We start from the raw sequence: 19,422 nt of genomic DNA, 5'->3' as shown, positions 1-19,422 counted from the left end.
TATGAAAGTCAAAGCAGCGCTTCAAGGGACACATGACTCTATATATCTAAGCCCACATTGTTCAAATTCGTCGGAATAAAGCAAACAGTCCACCCAACTGCGTATGGGAAGATATTTGACCTATTTTCAATGGTTTCCTACAACTGCCCGGACCTTGCCCATATATGGATGGTGTCAGAGTGTCACACAAGCCGTTTCATGTCTGGGTTTAGAGATCTCATGACTGTACACTGTGGGCTGTGTCGTCACTGGCGTCCTCATGTTGCAGTACGATGCGGGCCTCGAGTGCAATAAAAGGGAGTCACCTGGCAAACCTTTAGAAATCGAATAACAATATCAATGTTAACAGAAATAATTACTTAAAAATATAATTTTGAGGGTAGGAAGGTTAGGAAGAGAACATTGTGCAAAGAAATTGTTGAAAGTTGGACCTTAATTTTCCCTTGGAACTTAACTAATTACATTCAATATTTTGTATAGCATATTATAAAACATAAACATATATTTTACATTTAAAATCAAAAAATATTATTTAAAAAATGTATATTGGCCATGTCTAAATCGAGTGATTGATAATAATAATAATAATAATAATAATAATAATAATAATAATAATAATAATAATAATAATAATAAATGAAATTTATATAGCTCTTAATATGGTACTCTAATTGATGTCTTGTCTTGTAGTTAGCCCAAAGATTGCATAAGGTTGTGAAAAAAAAAAAAAAGCCTCAACACAAGCCATCAGGTCTCTGATGAAGACACCACCTACACTGGATACACAGAGATCACTTCATTACCTCAGATCAGCCTCAGATGTCAGTTGAAAGACGTCACACGCAGATCATACACATGACACATGCTGTTTGATCCATTCACAGGGTTGTTGCATACCGAATTCCACTGAATAAACCATATACACTTTATTATAGCCAATGACTGAACATGTTGACATCGACCAACACAGTCAACATTTGTAGTGAAAATTGTATTGTGCACGTCCTTGCACTTAAAAATAGTGTGCTTAGCATTGTGTAGCATCTTATCCTATCTTTGTTGTATAGAGGGAATGGGTTAACGTAGCTATTGTTGGTGCTTGGCACTTGGTTCTATGAACATCCTTACTGTACCAACAGCGATATATATTGTTTTTCTTTCTTCTGACAAATCTACTTATTGTAAGTCACTTTGGATTAAAGCATCTGCTAAATGCCCTTAATGTAAATGTAAACAATTAATGATAGACTACAAGAGGAAGGCCTAGTCCATCATTTATTTTTTTAACCCAAAGCACAAGCCAATATGATGGGAAACATAGATAGAGAAACGCTTATATAATGGTCATACCGATGACATACAGGCCTCATCATTGGTCCCTTTTATCAATAACTTCTCAGTTATTTTCCTGCTGCTGCTAGGATGTGTGCTGGCAGGCCGCTTTCCTGACCGCTGGGACGTGAGTGAGGACAGAGCTGTTGGCTGTACCACAAGCAGACATCACTACCAGATGATGAGGAGGGGATGTACAGGTATGCGTGTCAGTGTGTCCATGCACGTACCCTACAGGGAGCGGAGGTAAAAATACTCCCAAACCCTTTCAGCGATGTCGCGCGATGTACAGCCTCGTAAAAGACTGCCAAAGCGGGGCAAAGGTAGGTCTGTGTCCGCAGACACAGGTGGAATGCGTGTCGCTGGTGGTCAGGGGGTGAGGGGAGCTAAAAGGGGACAGAGTGTGTGACACCTCCTCAGAGGCCACGCAGGGACTGGATCACAGAGGAGACCGCTCGTTCCGGCGCTGGTCGGAACCAGAATGAGCCGGCCCCAGGTCTCCGGGGCTCCAGAGCAAACACGCCAGCCTGTGTGTGTCCGTTCTCCCAGTGGAGCGGAGACTTGGTGCCTTCCCCAAGAACTAGAACTCCCAGCACTTCCATGGCAAAGGATGTCAAGGGAAAGACCACCATCAATTATTGGTAGATGGGTAGAGCACACAAAATACATTCAAACAAATATTCATTCATTCATAAACAGTGATAAGCCTGCTCCATTTAGTTCAATACTAAGGTCACATAGAGAAGGTGTGTGGGACCAAAATAAAGTAAAGTCACATGAAAGTAACTCGAAATAGTGACAACACAAGCACTGGCAGAACTAACACTAAGTTCATGTTGATGTCCATGTGACTGGTGCATGTAAACCCCAACGGGGAATGGCAGGGGTCCTTGGACCAGACTCATATGTTCCACAACAGTATTAAAGAGACCGCTGACGTCTGACACATTTCATAACTCTGTCCTTGGATTTAGTTGCACCTTGTCCTGACTCAATGCATCCTCTCAGTCACATGCCATTGGTTCAGAGATAGGATGATGGAAATTAAATTGCAGTCTACTAAATGTTGTTATAAAAGTGTTATAGGTTTAAAGATCTGCGCCTATTTCACGTTGGTCTCAAAACTGTGCGTATTGATATGGAAATGGTCTTTATTCTTAAACGGGGGTTCTTCCGATTTTTGTATCTTGTCTCGTATATTGTATTATTGCTGTTAATTTGGGCTTATACGTATGGTTCACATATGGTCACCGAGACTATGGACTATGGCTTCTGATGGATTCAACTGTAGAAGGGCCTGACATCTCCCACCTTACTCTATCTCTATCTTTATGCTGTGTCTGTACTGTACTGCTCACCGTTACTTATGGCTGTAGTGGAGGCTAAACGCAAGTAAACGCAGTTTACCCACCTCTGAAATTTCAGAAACAGAGTTTGTCCACTTCTCACTTCAGAGTTTAGCTACCTCCCAATACAGTAAATGCACTACCCTTGGTTGAGAATCACTGATCTAAGTATTCATAGTTTACCCACCTCTTATTTCACCACTACACCCTTGCTTATATCTTATCTTAGAATTTTTAATGAAAGTTGAAAGAACCAGTTACATTACATCTATGGGAATTTAGCACAAAATTATTCAAAGCGACTTACAATAAGTATGTTTGTAGGAAGAGAAACAATATATTGCTGTTGTACAGTAAGGATGTTCATAGAACCAAGTGCCAAGCACTAACAATTGTTGTGTTAACCTATGCCCTATATACAACAAAGATAGATAGGATAAGATGCTACACGATGAGATGAACCACAAGAAAGAAATTGCAACATGACACCTCTTTATTTATCCAGGCTGTGGTTTGGAAAGATTTTCAATATTATAACATGCACTTGGTTCTGGCAGTGCGGTGCTCTTCTTCCATGGAGGTTAAGTGTAACAAGGAGTTAATTTAGTTGGCTGTAATTTTTAATAGGGAACCTTTGCTGATGTGGTCACTTGCCCGGAGTTCATGGGTCACAAATCCAGTCCTGATAGTCTGGAACGTGTGCTAAGTCTTTGAGCCACTCTGACAAACCTCCCCAAGCCTGACCGCCAACATCCCAAACATAGATGCATAATGCCACGTAGCTCTCCCTAACCAAATATAACTTACAGCTAACATTGAATCAATGCATAATATGGATGTTTTCCTTAAGTCCATCCCAAATCAGTCGATTAAGACTTTCAACAAACTTGGTTCTATCTATGGCATAAATCTTTTTGTAATGCCAGTCAAGATCGAATAGACTAGTTCATTACTTTGTTCCCTGGCGCAAGGAGGTGCTACTGGTAAATCACTGATATCACTTGCCACACGTATTATTTAATAATATATATTTTTGTACTAAACTTTCATACACATTGTTCACTAAATACATGCAATTGGGAGACAAGACAAGTGCAAGGGTTCAAAAACTCATGTATTTATTTGTAAATGATGATGAGTGTGAGCTAATGGTCAATGTACCACTTGGTGTTCTTTTTTACGTACAAAAATCTCATCAATCACAAACTTATCAAAAAATAGGAAAAAATTCATCTAATGAGAACAGGCTTTGATAATTTAACAATGAATGTACGCTATTTACACAAACAAATGCTGTTGGTTCTATTTACACATTTTTACAGGAAGGCCTCTTCTCGCTGCAAGAGGAAAAAAACAGCTGTTAGGTCATGCAGCAGACTCATTATTAAACTACTACTTCATACAATCCATACAAATCACAGATCTTTCAATCGCCTCACCTATAAACGATTGAGGAGGGTGTTCTGTATATCTTCATACACCTGAGTGTACATCTCCTCTTTCGTAGCCAAACCGTCCACATATTCTGAAACACATAAAGGACGGTTTGGGTCAGTCATTTCCAGTGATTATTAAAACCCAGTCTCCAACAGCAAGCCATGATTATTAGTACATGGGAATTCTTCCAAATGTATTGACAACGTGACTCAGAAGAAACTGAAAGAGTTTATTGTGATGAAGTGTAAAAATGTTGTAAGATAAAAGCATGCAACGGTTGAAGCGCTGTAGTGTGAACTATGGGCCCACTCCCTTGTTATAGCGGCTAAACAAGCTCAACAAGCTTCAAGGTACTGCTGCCGAAAGAGAGGTCACTACTCCTTTTGGCCATCCCAGTTATTGCTGTGTCTGAGTCAGCCGAGACTGCCTGGGTCCGCCGAGGCAGTCTCGGCTCCCCCAAGGGACCTCAGTGTCTCTTATGGAACACTGAGTTCCCTGTAATGGAAACTTCCATCACAGTACTTTGTTGGGTGTCTGAATCATTTTCTATGAATCACATGTTCAATAATAAGATGCTATGAGAATATGCCACTGTATATGTATTATAATGTAATAAAAACATAATAATACACATTGTAAACAATTATACAGTTACAAAAATACTACACGTTCTTTGATTTAACTTTATTAGGAGCACTCACCGATGGTCAACGGGCTGTCCTCCATCTCAGTCCTGTGCTTCAGGTACATGGGCCACACATGGCCGTCAAACAAACCCGGCGGGTCCGGGACGGTGTAATTCCTCGTACTGGGAAGGAAAGACAACATATTTACTCAAAGGAACACCGACCATAATGTGAACCTGAAATGAACCACATTTGATAGGTTTCTTCGGGGTCAGTGCTAATGGAGCCATTACCTCCTTCTGCTCTTGCACTCCTGGTACGGAATGGAGATGAAATAGCATTTGCTGAAATACTCCGTCAGAGGCCTGGAGGAAGAGATGAGTAAGGTCAACAAAGATGGCCGCCTGCACACAAACTCCTGATCACACGCTCCATAGAGGTCTGGGTAGTATCATGGCAGTGCTCTTGTGGCACACAGCCATATAATTAAGATAGAACACAAGAAGATCCACTTAATTATTCCCAGATGGGAAATTTGATGAAATACCACAACCAAGGTAAACGGAATTGTTATTAATCCATAAATATGGATGAATCCACAAATTTCGAAATGTGATTACAATCGTAATTATATCCATCTCTAAAGAAAATACTCTCCACTTCAAAGCAGGCATGAGTTGGTTGAACTACTCCCCTCTGTATCTCAGCACAGCTGAGATGCAGATAAGTCACTCGGACCCTGTGACCGTGCTCTGTAAGGACATGCGCTCACGGGAGCCCCTTTCAGCTGAAAGCCTTATCTGCCACCCCAAGACCTTAGCATGTTAGCCTGCAGCTAACTGCACCATACCACAGACATATGCGCAGCATTGTAGTGAATGCAGATATCTCCGCCCCCCACAGTCCACGGTGTTCTAATACATCAAAAAATAATCTAGTCAAGGCAGCCCTACTGCGTCACATGTAAACAACTATATATATTTTTTTTAAGAAAGATTAAATGAGCTGATACTACGGAAGAGGATTAGGGCCACACATAAAGAAATAATTAAATTCTGACTTTATTCTCTAAAGTCAGAATTCTGACTTGACTATAAACTCAGAACTAAAGGGTACCTGTAAGGACCAACCCCTGAGAATTCTGAGTTTAAAGTCAGAATTCTGAGATTAAAGTCAGAATTCCGACTTAATTCTGAGATTAAAGTCAGAACCATTTTTCTTTTCTTACGTGTGGCCCTAATCCTTTTCCGTAGATACGTTTTTTTTTCTTCTTTGGATGATACTGTTTATTTATATACAAGGCACTGGCTTATCCACCGAAAGCATAAAATAACCATAGGCCTACTTGATCATCTTGAGTTCGAAACTGAGCAAAAAGACTTTGATGAAAAATAAGCTTATGTGCACAAATGTCCAACTCATGCCGATCAGGTTGTTCAGCATCCGACTGGACGAGGTGTGTGTTTTTGCATGCTTGTGCGTGTGTACGTACTGGTAGTTGTACAGTAGAAATCCCTCGACGATCAGGATGTGAACCTGCTCCTCGCCACCGCTCATGTGGGAGGTGTTGGACACGGTGACACCGTGGGTACGGGCGAACTTAGCCGGATTCTCCACCCAGCCCTTGATGGTGTTGGTCATGGCGTCCATATCCAGGGCTGTGATGACTAAGGAGCAGGAGAGGGGGAGACAGGAGGGGGGAGAGAGAGGGCAGGGAGACAATGCTTTACCAACTGGGATAGTTGTAGTAGTAGAGTTGGTATTGTGGGTTGGTATGTGGTTTAAAAAGGACGAGGATTGCAAGTAAACAAACCACGTCCTCCTTAGTGTAATGCAAAGTGAGAGAAAGGGATTTCCGGGGGCTTCCTAAGATGGAGTCCAGGTCTTACCATCCCACTGTCTAAATCCGTCGTCCCCGACTTCTATCTGATCGGGTTTCTGAAATAACAGTCACCAATAAAACATTGCAGCAAGCAAATACTTGCACACCCCGTTCACATGCCAGAGAAAGAGCACACACACAGCTCAAAGAGACAAGAGTGGAAAACATTGTGTTAAGATGACGTCAAAACATAGACTGGTGGCTACTGATGTCTTAGAATAATTTATATTTACGAAGAAAAGTGCAGGAATTGTTTAAAGCAGACGTTCTTTGGTAACCGTTGAAATCAGCGATAGATCTACGAATGGCTAATTAACAAAACGAATGGAAACATAACTTTCGGCCTCGGCCGCCTAAAAGGCATGCAAAATGACATGGACTAGTCCGTGCAATAATTGAAGTTTGGCGTACTAGTTGGGCTGGGCTGTTGGGGGCCCGGGTCTGACCAAGGTGAGCCATTATCTTGCCACACGAAATGTGAATTAAACCGTATTCGCTGAAGCTTACCTTGAAAAAGTCGTCCTGGTGCACGACACAACAGTTGGGCAAGGACTTGATCAGTTTGTTGGTCAGAGTGGTTTTACCACCATTTGTGACACTGCAAAAAAAGAAAAGATACAGTTGGTCCATCAACATATATACCTGGAAGATATCAAATGATACCTCAGGATCAAATGAGTGCATTGATGGAAATTATTATAAGTCTAATTCATCTAAAAGCATAAATAAGAATGTGCACTTTTATTTTGAAAAAAGAGCGCCTATCCCTCCACCGCTGAATTTTCAAATGTCCCGCTCGAACGCACCGAGGAACCGGTATACGGACCTTCCCAGTAACACTCACCATGACCATACCGGTTCACTTTATAAGACCGTATTTACCGCTTAATAGCAATGTTAACATCAAACAGCATCTGTGTTATGTTTAAAAACAAAGTGGAGGAGGTCTGCTATAAAGAGCGAACCCACGTGTGGTTTGTTTATGTGATGCGTTATCTCCTTCTTCAGAGAATAACATAAAAACTGCCCTATTCAACCGGTTAGGACACGGGACGTCTCCCCACACATTAATATTGAATACCAACGGTAACAAAATACTAAGAATATAATAGATGAATATAACTTACCCGCCAATTCCTATAATGTACTTCATTTTCGTCGCTTTCAAAGATCTCCTTTTTATTTCCAGTGTATACAAAAGAATAATCCAGGTGACTTGCGAACGAATTGGTCAATAAAACGTAAATATTGCAAAAATATTTAGATTTTGGCTGGAAATAACTGTTACTAGTTCGCCATTGATAAACTGATCCAGCACTAACTGTTATTTATACACACACGGCCACTTGCGTCATGCAGATACGCACGCCCTGTGATTCTGGTCACAGATGCCTATCACTATGAACCAATCACTATGAAGAGAACACCTCGTCACTTCCTTTCCCCGCCCTCAATGTATTGTATGCACATAGACAAAATGTAGGTACACTTAAGACCGACTGATGCTCTTTGTGTGTCCTTTCACATGTGCGTATAGGTGACACAAACAAATCAAACAATAAAATTATCTTTGGATGAAACAGTTTATTTATATACAAGGCAGACCTGGCTTTCCCACCTTAAAAAACAAAACTATAGGCCTACTTGATAATCTTGACAGTTTGAAACTAAGGACAAGCTTATGTGCACAAATTGCATATCCATAGGCATTCATATGGTATCATATGGATGTGTTTTTTTGTTAAAATACATACGTTATAAAAACGCAAATTATATGCACATTAATTATATAATTGGGCACACAGATCAAATAAGATGTCTTAGCTTTCTGTTCATTTGAGTGCCTCTGTATGTGTGTGTGTGTGTGTGTGTGTGTGTGTGTGTGTGTGTGTGTGTGTGTGTGTGTGTGTGTGTGTGTGTGTGTGTGTGTGTGTGTGTGTGTGTGTGCCGCTAGGGATTTTGGGCCCCATGAAAAGAATAGTATAATCATTTCTGTATTATAATTTCATCATCATTTGGGGCCTCTCTGGGCCCCCCTCCATCATGGGCCCCTAGAATCCGTCTCCTTTACCCCCCCTTTTCGGCGCCCCTGTGTGTGTGTGTGTGTGTGTGTGTGTGTGTGTGTGTGTGTGTGTGTGTGTGTGTGTGTGTGTGTGTGTGTGTGTGTGTGTGTGTGTGTGTGTGTGTGTGTGTGGGTGTTTGTTGATGTCACATAACAGGCTTGAAGTTCTGCATGATGATAATCATGCATATTTATTGAAAACAATTGAACGAAGGCAAACCTAATCTAAAAAGTAAACAGTTCTGATTCTATGTAACCAGTTGTACAAATCAAAGGACAAGACAGATGCTTCAGGGTAAAATAACCATAAGCAGGAAATACAATGGCTTTTTGTACAAAAATAAAAACCAATATGTTATGTTTGTTCAACAGAAGAAAATGAATAAGCAAACAATATGTTACTCATTCAGGTATAGAAAAACATAAAACAAATGAGCATGCTATGTAAAACATATAGAAACAAATACACACCCACGTTTTAATACCACTTGAAAAAATAACAAGGCAAGCAAATATATCCTTATGAAATAATATTTCATGATTATTTAGTCTTGCTGGTCACCTACACCACATATGATGCGTGGTAAATCTTATGCTATGATTATTCTAGTTAACACAGATTGCTACCCAGGCAACAAGGTGCAAATGAAACCTGTGCTACCACAGAGAAGATGCAGGCACGTCTAAATGGCAACTTACATGTCATACAATTGGCTGCAAAACAGCCCTGAAGCTGAAATATCCCTCCACAAATTCGATATGGTCTAAGAAATACCAATATAAACAATCTGACATTGAGCATTGATGGTCTGAAGACATTGAAACATCAATAAACAATCATTAATCTTAATAAAAATAAACCATGATCATTATTTCAAGATCTCAGAAGACAACAGTCGACCCCCAAAAACGCCTCTTTATATAGCATCTATGAAGCAAAAATAAATATAAAGGCTTTCTGATGTGTTTGAAAAGCGTTCTTACACGTGAAGGTACTACAGTTAGGAAGCATGAGTATATTTTAAAGCTAAAGTACTGCTAGACTCATATGCTCTCATGGTCTGTGATTGACAGGACAACTCCAGATATGCTCAAACACTGTCATTGGGATATTGTACTTGGCTATTTAATCATTTCACCTTCAAAGACAAATGGAGGATGAGGTTCCCAAAAGTGAACATTTTGACCTCCAAATGAAGACATGACATCAGGTCCTGTATACTCGAATAAGGGTGTCTTGGTGGGTTTGTCAGATGTGTCGGCCTTCAGCAGGTATCACATGAACGACTCATGTGCCAAACCTTTGCTGTACACTTCAAAGAAATAAGACAAGAAAAAGCATTTGCAGTCAGTATGTAACATTTGAGAGTGGTCTATTACATGGTTTACCTTGATTCTTCAGTTTACGATAATATTGCTGAAGAGGAATGTAGTAATCACTTAACAATTAGATATGGTTACATATCTAATTGTGTGATGAATTATAGAGTAAAAAGGGGAGAGCATGCAAGATTAACACGCAGAATTTGGATGCGAAATTGATATAATAAATCCTACGGGAGAATAAGGCATTGAACGTGTTCTATTTGAGACCACAGACATAGAAACTGCAACCCTGCTCTGAACTATCAATACTTTTTAATTTGGTGAGCAAACCAGGTGTAAACAAGAGGACTACAACATATTTAACTTCTTCAAATACCAAAACAATACCTTGTTTTGGTCGTTTTTTCTATTTAATTGTATTCCATTTCTAAATAATTTGGGATCCCTGCATCAATTAAATCATAGGACGTTACATAGACTTACTGAATGCACCCCAAAACTGAGTATTCACTTCCTCCTTGTGCCTAAACGAGAACTACCACAAAGTGCCTTTACCTTATGCACGTATGAGGAGAGAGTCATTCAGGGAATAGTTATCCCGAAATCATTGACTTTGGCCTAGAAAAAAATATGAAAATAATTTATTATTAGGACTGTTATGCATAATCATATGGGATATAATGTACATGACATCTCATTGTCATTGATTTACAAAAAAAAATATGTGTAGGCTAGTGTTGACATAGGTAGTGGGCCTACCTGTCAGACTTTTTAGCTGGTTGTGGTGGGTTTGACTGCTGTTCTTGTTGTCTCTGCTCTTGCTCCAACCTACACACACACACACACACACACACACACACACACACACACACACACACACACACACACACACACACACACACACACACACACACACACACACACACACACACACACACACACTTGCATTTAGCTTAACAAAATGCAAATAAGACAATATAGCCCTATCATTATAGCCCTTATTATTTTGTATATACTTTACCTCTCTCTTCGTGCTTTAATTCTCTCCTCATCAAATCTGGAAAAAATTGAATGAAAAAAAATAAATGGAAATATTCGTTATCAAATAACAAAAATATGATTCATCAAAATCGAAACGGCAGTATATTCTGAAAGAACTGATCTATTACCGGAATACCGGTCAGTTTTAAATCTACCGTGTGTTTCTGCCATCTAGTGGTGAGGGACACTTACTGCACCACGCACTCTGGAACCTGGACGTGCTCCATGGGAACCATCTCTGCCAGCTCGTCCAGACTGTGCACATACTGGATCTTATTCATGAACTTAACACTGCAGGAGGGACAAGGGTAAAACGAAACCATGGTTGTAGCCAGACCTCTATTTTACTGATACATAACATTTTCTAATATCATTACATTTACATTTAGGGCATTTAGCAGACACTTTAACCAAATTGACTTACAACCAGTACATTTGTCAGAGGAGAGAGAAACAAAACATCGCTGTCGGTGCAGTAAGGGTACCGTAAGCATAGCTGCGCGTGTTTACTTGTATGTGTGCACCGTGTGTAAATGTGAAGGTCTGTGTGGTGTGTATGTGTGTCACCTGATGAATGGTCTGGAGATGGCCAGCACGGTGCGGATGAACCAAGTGGGATGGGCGATGACCAGAGACTTGAGGTTCTTCCTCAATCTAAAGCCAAATCGCAAATAATGAGCCGTTCATGCTAGACCACTAACAGTGCCATCAGTGTTCTTTTCTTTTCTTCTTTTGGGCCAAGCATCTTGATATGGATATAGATATATATTTGTGATTAATCATCATATTAGCAGGTGTAAGTTTTTATACTGTGAATAGTTATTAAGTAAACTATTTCACCCACATAACTAACAGGATCAGATTTTGCCTATGCAGGTACATTCTGCGTGTGTACCTAGAGGTGGTTTAGGATCGCTACAGACATCAGTGTCTGAGTCATCCTCAGTCGCCTATTGGCTGAAAGCAGCTGACAGGTTCTGTTAATGTTCCTTCTCTTCAGTATGCAGCAGTGTCAATACGGATGCCATGCGTGTCTTTGCTCGGAGCCAAAGGTACAACCCCCCATCAGCCACGTTGTCTAAACCAATTAAATGTCGGCCGCAAACAATGGCTTTGCATACAACGTACACAGGTAATAAGACCCATGGTGTATATTTAAATTAAAATATGTTAATCGATTTTTTGGCATTTCAATTGCTATTTTTGTTTACTAGAAGACAATATCAATTTCCTTTGAGTTCAAATACCTCCTGTCAATCATCTGATAGCACTTCTTCAGCCAGCTGATCCCTGGCATCTTGCCCCGGGGCGTAGCTCCGTTCATGTAGATGATGAGATAGTCTTCAGCCACGAGCATCTCCAGACTGCTCACCACATACCTGGGGAGGACGACACAGCACTGGGATCAGGGTCTTTCGGTGGGGATCATTGAGACGCCTAAAATTCAACTTTCCAAATTAGTTCATGGACAGAAAGTCATTACACTAAGAAATAATATGTAACCCTGCAAATTAATTACTATTGTTGCAAAAATAATATTAGGTTTTTTTATAATTTCTAATGTATTCATTCTTCATTAGCATTCCATTAAGCATATCTGTTATCTTATTATTCACTTATTATATAATAGATTATCCTTAAATATATTCCAGTCTGAAACTCAAGAGTATGCTTAAAGATAATTAGACGGTACTGATGGTGTGTCGATGAGGGCCCACTTACAGAAAGAGGTTCTCCATGATGTAGTGGTAGTCTGAGCAGCTACTGTCTGGCAGGTAGCACGCCGAGAACACAATGATGGCGTTCAAGCCCTCCCCATAGTAACCTGAGGAGAGAGCATGCACCACGGAATGAACACCTCATGTCTTCGACTTGAGCAGCGATCACACACAATGACCACACTACCATTTAACAAAAGCTTCAGGATATTTCTGGTCAACTTAAAGACGGTTCAGTAATACTAACAATAATAGCAAGTAATAATAATTATAATAAACCTGCATTTTATAGCACATAAAATGAAGGTTGATGTGCTATAAGTTTATAAAAAATGTGCTTTAAGTTATAAAGAAGGTATAATGATAATAAAGTGCTTTAGCAAGCACAGCATAAGGGATTAATTCAAATCCTCAAAGGATCACTAAAAGAGGGTGGGTGAAGAAGAGGAACGATTTGGACTAAATTCCTGAGGTCCCACCTCAACAATATGTACTAATATCTTCCAAAGGTGTTCAGGGCTTCATGTACATCAGTATACTACATGATGGCTTGGCCTTTTTAAACTGCCCACGTCGCGAGAGAGCCTGAGACAAACGGACCTCCGTGGGTGATGACGCGCAGGTAGGGTCTGATGACCTGCATGTCGATCCGGTGCTCCTGCTCCCCGATGACCACCGTCCTCCAGAGACGCCCGTTGGCGCCCACCCCCTCGTCGTCCACGTCCCCTGAGCCGTCCGCGGGCGCCGCCTTGGCCGAGGCCACCGGCGCATCGTCTGGACGGGAGGAGATGGAGACGCCGAGTGACCGTGCGTCGGGGTAAACCCACGAGCTCTGGAGCTCTGCTCTGCCTCGAGACGGCCACGTTAGATGTTCAACACAGGAGAGATCGCTTTTGAGAGATGAAAATGGGAGCAGTTTGAGTCAAAGAAATGGTAAATACTATTTATGATTTACTGGTCATTTTATAGACGCTCTGATCCGAAGCAACTCAGTGATTTTCGTTTGGACACACATCACTCATGAGCTGGTAGGAGATAGCCATCTCGATCAAGGACACCTACAGGTGACGACCAGGGGACATCGGGTTCTTCTGAACCCAGAAGCTTCAAGAGAGGTTCTGGGTTCCAACTCATTGACGAAAACCCCCTTTTGGAAGTTTTGGTTGGCACCAAGCCAAGTAGCACCGATACACCTAAACCCAAATCGTACTTGAATATCCGCACCTTCCCATTCAAGGTCGTTGCCGTTGGTGATGAACTCCAGCGAGTCGTTCTCATCGGGGGTGTCCAGGTCGTCCACGTTGATGTCCAGGTCATCCGGCGTGTCCAGGAAGTCGTCCGACAGCAGGGAGCCCTCGCTCTGGTCCAGGGACAGGTTCATGTCCGGGGCGATCAGCGTGCGCCGCTTGCGGTGAGCGGAGGACCCGCCGCCACCGCTGGCGCTGACGTGGAGAGAGTGTGGGGGGGCTGTTCAGAGAGGGGGGGAGAGGGGGGGAGAGGGGGGAGAGGGGGGCAGGGGGCCGGTATAGAGATAAGAGATGTTTGATGACCTAGAGTTGAATTACAGGAATCACATTATTTATACATGGGCCTGATTTTTACACCACCGAGGTGGTGGAGCAATCAATGTGTTACAATGTGTGTGCACCAAGCATCGGAGGTCAGAACGGCCAACGCAGCAGCTAAGGTCTGCGCCAGTAGTTCCAATGTGTCCTTCAGGGATTAATCGATCGCTATGAAGAGTTTCTGGCCCCGTGGCTCCAGTTTGACTCACAGGCTCGGTCGTCTGTGAGGCCGCATGAGGGGTCCATGTCGCCGTACTCTGGTAGTGGTCTGAGGGGGGAAACAAACGCACACACACTCTCAACAACAAGCCACTCCATCGATGCCTTTGACCTACAGCGTGACTGTGTCCCGTCTCCCGCACTCTCGTTTACCTAGCTGGGCTCCCTGACGTTATAATAACACAGCCTCCTCAATGAGCTGGTGGTTAGTGGGCTATTATCAACACCCGGTTGGTGTCAGACGGTGGGTTGGTTGTCAGGGTTCTTAGCTTTATGATGTACAGGGATAGTGGCAAGCAGAGAGTAGAGGGATGGTAATTAACATATCCCTGGGGGACGAGAAGATTATAGCGCTGCTAGGCAGGGTGGCAAACAGCAAACCCGCGGAAAGAGAAGAGGAGTAGAAATAAAGAACGAAGAGAGCAGAGAAACAGCCAAAGTGTGCGAGGGATAGACTTTCCATTTCTCTCCTCTCGATTATTTACAGTCTTATTTGTCAGCGCCACAAGGGCAAAAGGTGCTTCAATCCATGCATATATACCTAGCTCAGTGTTTTGTGGATGTCTGTGTGTGAATCCATGCGTTTGGACACCTATATCCGTGTTTAACAGTGTGCCAATGTGTCTAAGTGCCCTACAGATGACATGAGGAGGTTTGTTTTCCTCAGCCACCCTCTAGAGCTCTCGTGCATCACTGGAAACATGCTTATGATCCTCTATTTTTGAGACAACAGAGAGGCGGAGGGAAGGGGAAGGGGGGGGGGGGGGGGTGATCCAGCAGACAGGGTCTCTGCGCATCAGGCGCAGACTGCGTACCCAGTCCTACCTGGGACAAACAAGGTTTCAAAGCGTCTGCCTCCACAGAGGCAACAACCAGCACATGGTGACCATGAGGGGAACATCGCTGAGCCACGCAAACCCCCCTCGTTCCCACGGGACTCTCGTGGTGATTAGTATTCCGAATGGTTTTCCCTTTGTCACAGTGAAAAGCTTCTCTTTCTTCTGGACACGTACGCAGCTGAGACATTAAGAGTCTGTCAAATCAATGTTCTGTCTACACCGTCTCACCGTTAATGGGCAGAGGAACCGATATAACATTGTTAAAAAGGTTTATAAAGAATGCTTACCTTATGAAAAGAGGAGATGGTTGTTTTGGAGAAAGGCTATTCCGATGAGCAAATAGATTTTACACCCTTTTATAGCCTAAAGAATCCTTGAGCAGAAAAACTATTTGGGACAGAGCACCTCAGAAGCTAAAGGCTTGCCATCCATTTTCCTCAGGCTTATCCTCCTGTCTCTTCCTCTCATCTGCTAAGCTAAACCTGCCTCCATTTTCCTGGGGATGCTGTGTTGTTGACTGGCCTCTGCTATATCGTCACATGACGTTGCCTACGCCCATATATGGGAGGAGGGCTGCACCTGCTCCCATCCTTCCTACCTCCCCATCTGGCTGGGAGGAGAGGGGGGAAGAAAGCACAGCACTGTCACTTTCAGACATCGCCATGCTCTTTCCTTTGCTCTCCCCCCACTCTTTTCTCGCTACGTCTATCCCGCTCTATAGAAGTCAACCACTCAACCACTGAACACTTTCAGAATCTGATTGTCATACGTCTCCATTGTCAAATATTTGTCATGTAATTAGAATTATTACAAGACGAGCCATTGTGTTATACAATTAGCCATTGTGCAATACAATGCTCCCATTCATTGTCGTGTTTAGTTTTAGTTGTGCTACAGTGTACACACACACACACACACACACACACACACACACACACACACACACACACACACACACACACACACACACACACACACACACACACACACACACACATATTTCACGGGTAAGTCCACCATGTAAATCAACTGTGGTAGCGGGCACATGATATTTCCCTCAATGGAGCGCATTGGATCTTGGACCAGGTTTTGTGAGCATTGAAGAGATGATAATGATGGTGGGGGGGATGGGGAAATAAAAGAAACCCACTTTGGGAAGTCTTCATCCTGCCACTCGTCCTTTACCTCCATGTTCTCCATGCTCAGCCGAGCCTCGGTAGTGCCCATCCCTGGGGGGTGGGGAGGAGGAGAGCAGGGGGTCTGGATGGATCAACACAGAGTGCCAGCATTACTCAGAGTGTTCCTCCAATGGGGGAACACATACCCCTAGGGGTACTTTGAAGGATGGCAGGGGGTGTAGAAATAATATATATAGAATACATAATAGAATATATATATACTTATTTACAAAATAAGGCTTTTCATCTCACCTCTTGTGTCACGGTTAGCGGGAAACCGACAAACCATGACATCTTGTCTATATAGATCTATATTTATATATATATATATATATATATATATATATATATATATATATATATATATATATATATATATATATGTGTGTGAGATGATCTATATATAGATCTATATATATAAATAGACAAGAGGTGAGATGAAAGGCCAAACTGAGTTTCTTATCCCCCCTATCAAATATCTTTATGGGGGTACATATGTAAAAATAGTTCTAGAACCGCTGATTTCGATTAAACTGGGCCAACGATGATGGATGATCACCTGGAGGGAGACAGCCTACCTGTGGTTTAATTAGAGCCTGCGCTCTTGCATCACCTCCACTGGCAATCATCATCAACATGAACGATGTCATTTTCCTCCACTTCATCCACCTCCCATCATGGTAAGAGTAAGGAGCTGCAATGAGGTCATCCAGGGAGAGTCCCTCCTCCCCATGTGAGAGTCATGGGGCTGACTGGTCTGACCGAGTCCCCCTCTCTCTCTGGACAAAACCCACTGTTATTGAGACGGCCACTGAAAGAGTGGAGCTCTCCTAATCCTCATCCTCCCCTGGCTCGCCTGCTAATTCCCTCTGGTTTGACTTTTGCGCTTACTCCTTGATGCCCCGGATTCCGGATGATTTGCGGTCACAAGCTACAATGCTATAACGACTCCTGACTCCTGTGTTCTCGGATCCCCAACCAAAACAGGCTGTTTACATGGATGCTATAGCGACAAACCACTTGTTGTGTTGAAACGTTGTTCCTTATATGCCTTGTCTCATATATTCTTCAAACACACTTCAGCCTTCTGCTCTCTATTCTGATTCAGAAATTCCTCAGCAGGTCTTAGAGGTGAACAGGAATACTTTGTTATTACCTACAGCCCGGTGCGTAATTCATGTGTAAAATCAACAAAGCCATTGATTGGCCGACGATAAGCAATATCACTAGAGAGGAGGCTTTGTACTAGCGAAGGTGTACACCATTAAAACTGGGTTGCTTCTTATTGTCCTTAAACCGCAGCCACCCTTAATGCACACAGTGACCTATTAGAATGTCAAAGACTGTGATAGTATATAAATAGTACAAACCAATTTTTACTAATTAATTAGACAATGCATGCACATATTGGTGATACAAACCAAAAACAATCAGGATTCAAAATAATACATTATAATGCATCCGCATTTAAATATGAAATAATACTTAGAAATTACTGACTACTCACTTACCCACTGTGTAAAATGGCTTCACAGCTCTTCCATTTTAAATTCCAACAGAGAAATATATGTTCTGCTGCACAATACAGCCATGCCAGCCCCCGAATCAGCCAGGCATTCAAAGCATTGTGAGATGACAGAAGGGATAAGAATGCATGGGCACCTAGCAGTCATACTGATAACACACTTACTTGAGCTGGGAGAGATTCCTTGAATAGCTGTTGCGAGACCTTCCACCCTCCCCGCTCACAGAGGCAATGCGTGGAGTGAGGGGAAATCTTAATCCTTCAATCCCAGTGCAGCATCGTATGGGACAAATAGAAATCCCCCCCTCCCCTCATCCCGCTCGGCCACTCTTTCACGACGCAGCCTCACTGACAGACTCCTCGGTGTCAGCCAGCAGCAGGTGTCTCAAGACAGGGCCACCTCTGTGCTGGTCTTCTCCCTCCTCTCACCACTCTACATTGGAAGGGGGCGAGAGAGAGAGCGAGAGAGAGAGAGAGAGAGAGAGAGCGAGAGAGAGAGAGAGAGAGAGCGAGAGAGCGAGAGAGCGAGCGAGAGAGAGAGAGAGAGAGAGAGAGAGAGAGAGAGAGAGGTGCAAGACGTGAGAAGGATGTGCTGTCAGACGAGACTCCGTCCTTGCTAGAATTCCATAGGCTCGAAGGACACAGAATTCCTTTAATTGCAACCCATCTGCTTTGGCATCACAGTCTCTGCCCCCTGCTCTTGGAGTAGCCTAGTTAGTTGCCCAAATTGATCATCTAAGCTATTTTACCTAAATGGAAATGGAAATCAGGAATTGGAATACGAGCTATCTACGCAATGCTGCAACTTCGGAGACGAAGCCAGCTTGTTTATCCGTTCAGAGCACCATGTAAAACACGGGTAAATCCCTCGGCGCCTTTACTTCATTAGATAATCCTGGTCGTTTCAGTGGTCCTCTGTGTGGCCGCTGTTCCCTGGCAACAGCATCTCACACTTTCCTTAGGGGCGTCTCGTGCTTTATCTTTCTTCACCTCGATCCTTTTGACTATGCACCTTCGCTTCATGCACCTCTTCACTCCCCCCCCCCCCCCATCTCTCCACTCGCGTGCAGCAACACCAAAAATACACGCACGGAGATGCACGCGCTATTAATTATTCAAACGAGGTTACCTCATTGCATTTCCAGCGTTGAGCCGTCCAATCGCAACGCTCCCATCACAAGCTGTGCGCCACCCATTGCCGCTCTGTAAAGACCTCTTGTGTTTTCTACCCAGCTGCGAAATAACTTCCTCTCCGGTGGTGAGGATTCTACCCAGGGAGTAGGCTCAATGTGAATTATTTCGATTGACATAAAGCACTGTCCACAC

The 19,422-nt window shown here is 42.8% G+C and overlaps 2 protein-coding genes across 6 annotated transcripts; both read right to left on the bottom strand.

Moving 5' to 3' along the window:
• Window positions 1-3,774: 3,774 nt before the first annotated feature.
• On the bottom strand, window positions 3,775-8,005 carry mibp (muscle-specific beta 1 integrin binding protein). 2 transcript variants are annotated; one of them, XM_030373210.1, is made up of 8 exons: window positions 7,751-8,005; window positions 7,131-7,221; window positions 6,631-6,679; window positions 6,234-6,408; window positions 5,035-5,106; window positions 4,817-4,923; window positions 4,118-4,203; window positions 3,775-4,015 (listed from the first exon to the last, which is right to left on the bottom strand). In XM_030373210.1, the coding sequence occupies exons 1-7, from the start codon at window positions 7,774-7,776 to the stop codon at window positions 4,118-4,120; spliced, it is 606 nt and encodes a 201-aa protein (XP_030229070.1). In that variant the 5' UTR covers window positions 7,777-8,005; the 3' UTR covers window positions 3,775-4,015. The 2 variants fall into 2 exon arrangements, with proteins under 2 accessions (XP_030229070.1, XP_030229071.1); XM_030373211.1 differs by lacking the exon at window positions 6,631-6,679 and having other exon boundaries at window positions 7,751-7,974.
• Window positions 8,006-8,844: 839 nt separating this feature from the next.
• atcaya (ATCAY kinesin light chain interacting caytaxin a) lies at window positions 8,845-19,316 on the bottom strand. 4 transcript variants are annotated; one of them, XM_030373452.1, is made up of 14 exons: window positions 19,226-19,316; window positions 18,262-18,529; window positions 16,544-16,653; window positions 14,545-14,603; window positions 13,995-14,237; window positions 13,371-13,544; window positions 12,775-12,877; window positions 12,300-12,431; window positions 11,620-11,706; window positions 11,245-11,343; window positions 11,033-11,068; window positions 10,771-10,839; window positions 10,567-10,629; window positions 8,845-9,998 (listed from the first exon to the last, which is right to left on the bottom strand). In XM_030373452.1, the coding sequence occupies exons 3-13, from the start codon at window positions 16,618-16,620 to the stop codon at window positions 10,605-10,607; spliced, it is 1,104 nt and encodes a 367-aa protein (XP_030229312.1). In that variant the 5' UTR covers window positions 16,621-16,653; window positions 18,262-18,529; window positions 19,226-19,316; the 3' UTR covers window positions 8,845-9,998; window positions 10,567-10,604. The 4 variants fall into 4 exon arrangements, with proteins under 4 accessions (XP_030229312.1, XP_030229311.1, XP_030229314.1 ...); XM_030373451.1 differs by lacking the exon at window positions 19,226-19,316 and adding an exon at window positions 18,978-19,152; XM_030373454.1 differs by lacking the exons at window positions 18,262-18,529; window positions 19,226-19,316 and having other exon boundaries at window positions 16,579-16,630.
• Between the last annotated feature and the right edge of the window lie 106 nt (window positions 19,317-19,422).

The sequence above is a fragment of the Gadus morhua genome, chromosome 12, assembly GCF_902167405.1.
Source record: "Gadus morhua chromosome 12, gadMor3.0, whole genome shotgun sequence".
NCBI lineage: Eukaryota > Metazoa > Chordata > Actinopteri > Gadiformes > Gadidae > Gadus > Gadus morhua.
Note: the sequence above shows the minus strand (reverse complement) of the source record. Positions and strands in the feature narration are given on the sequence as shown.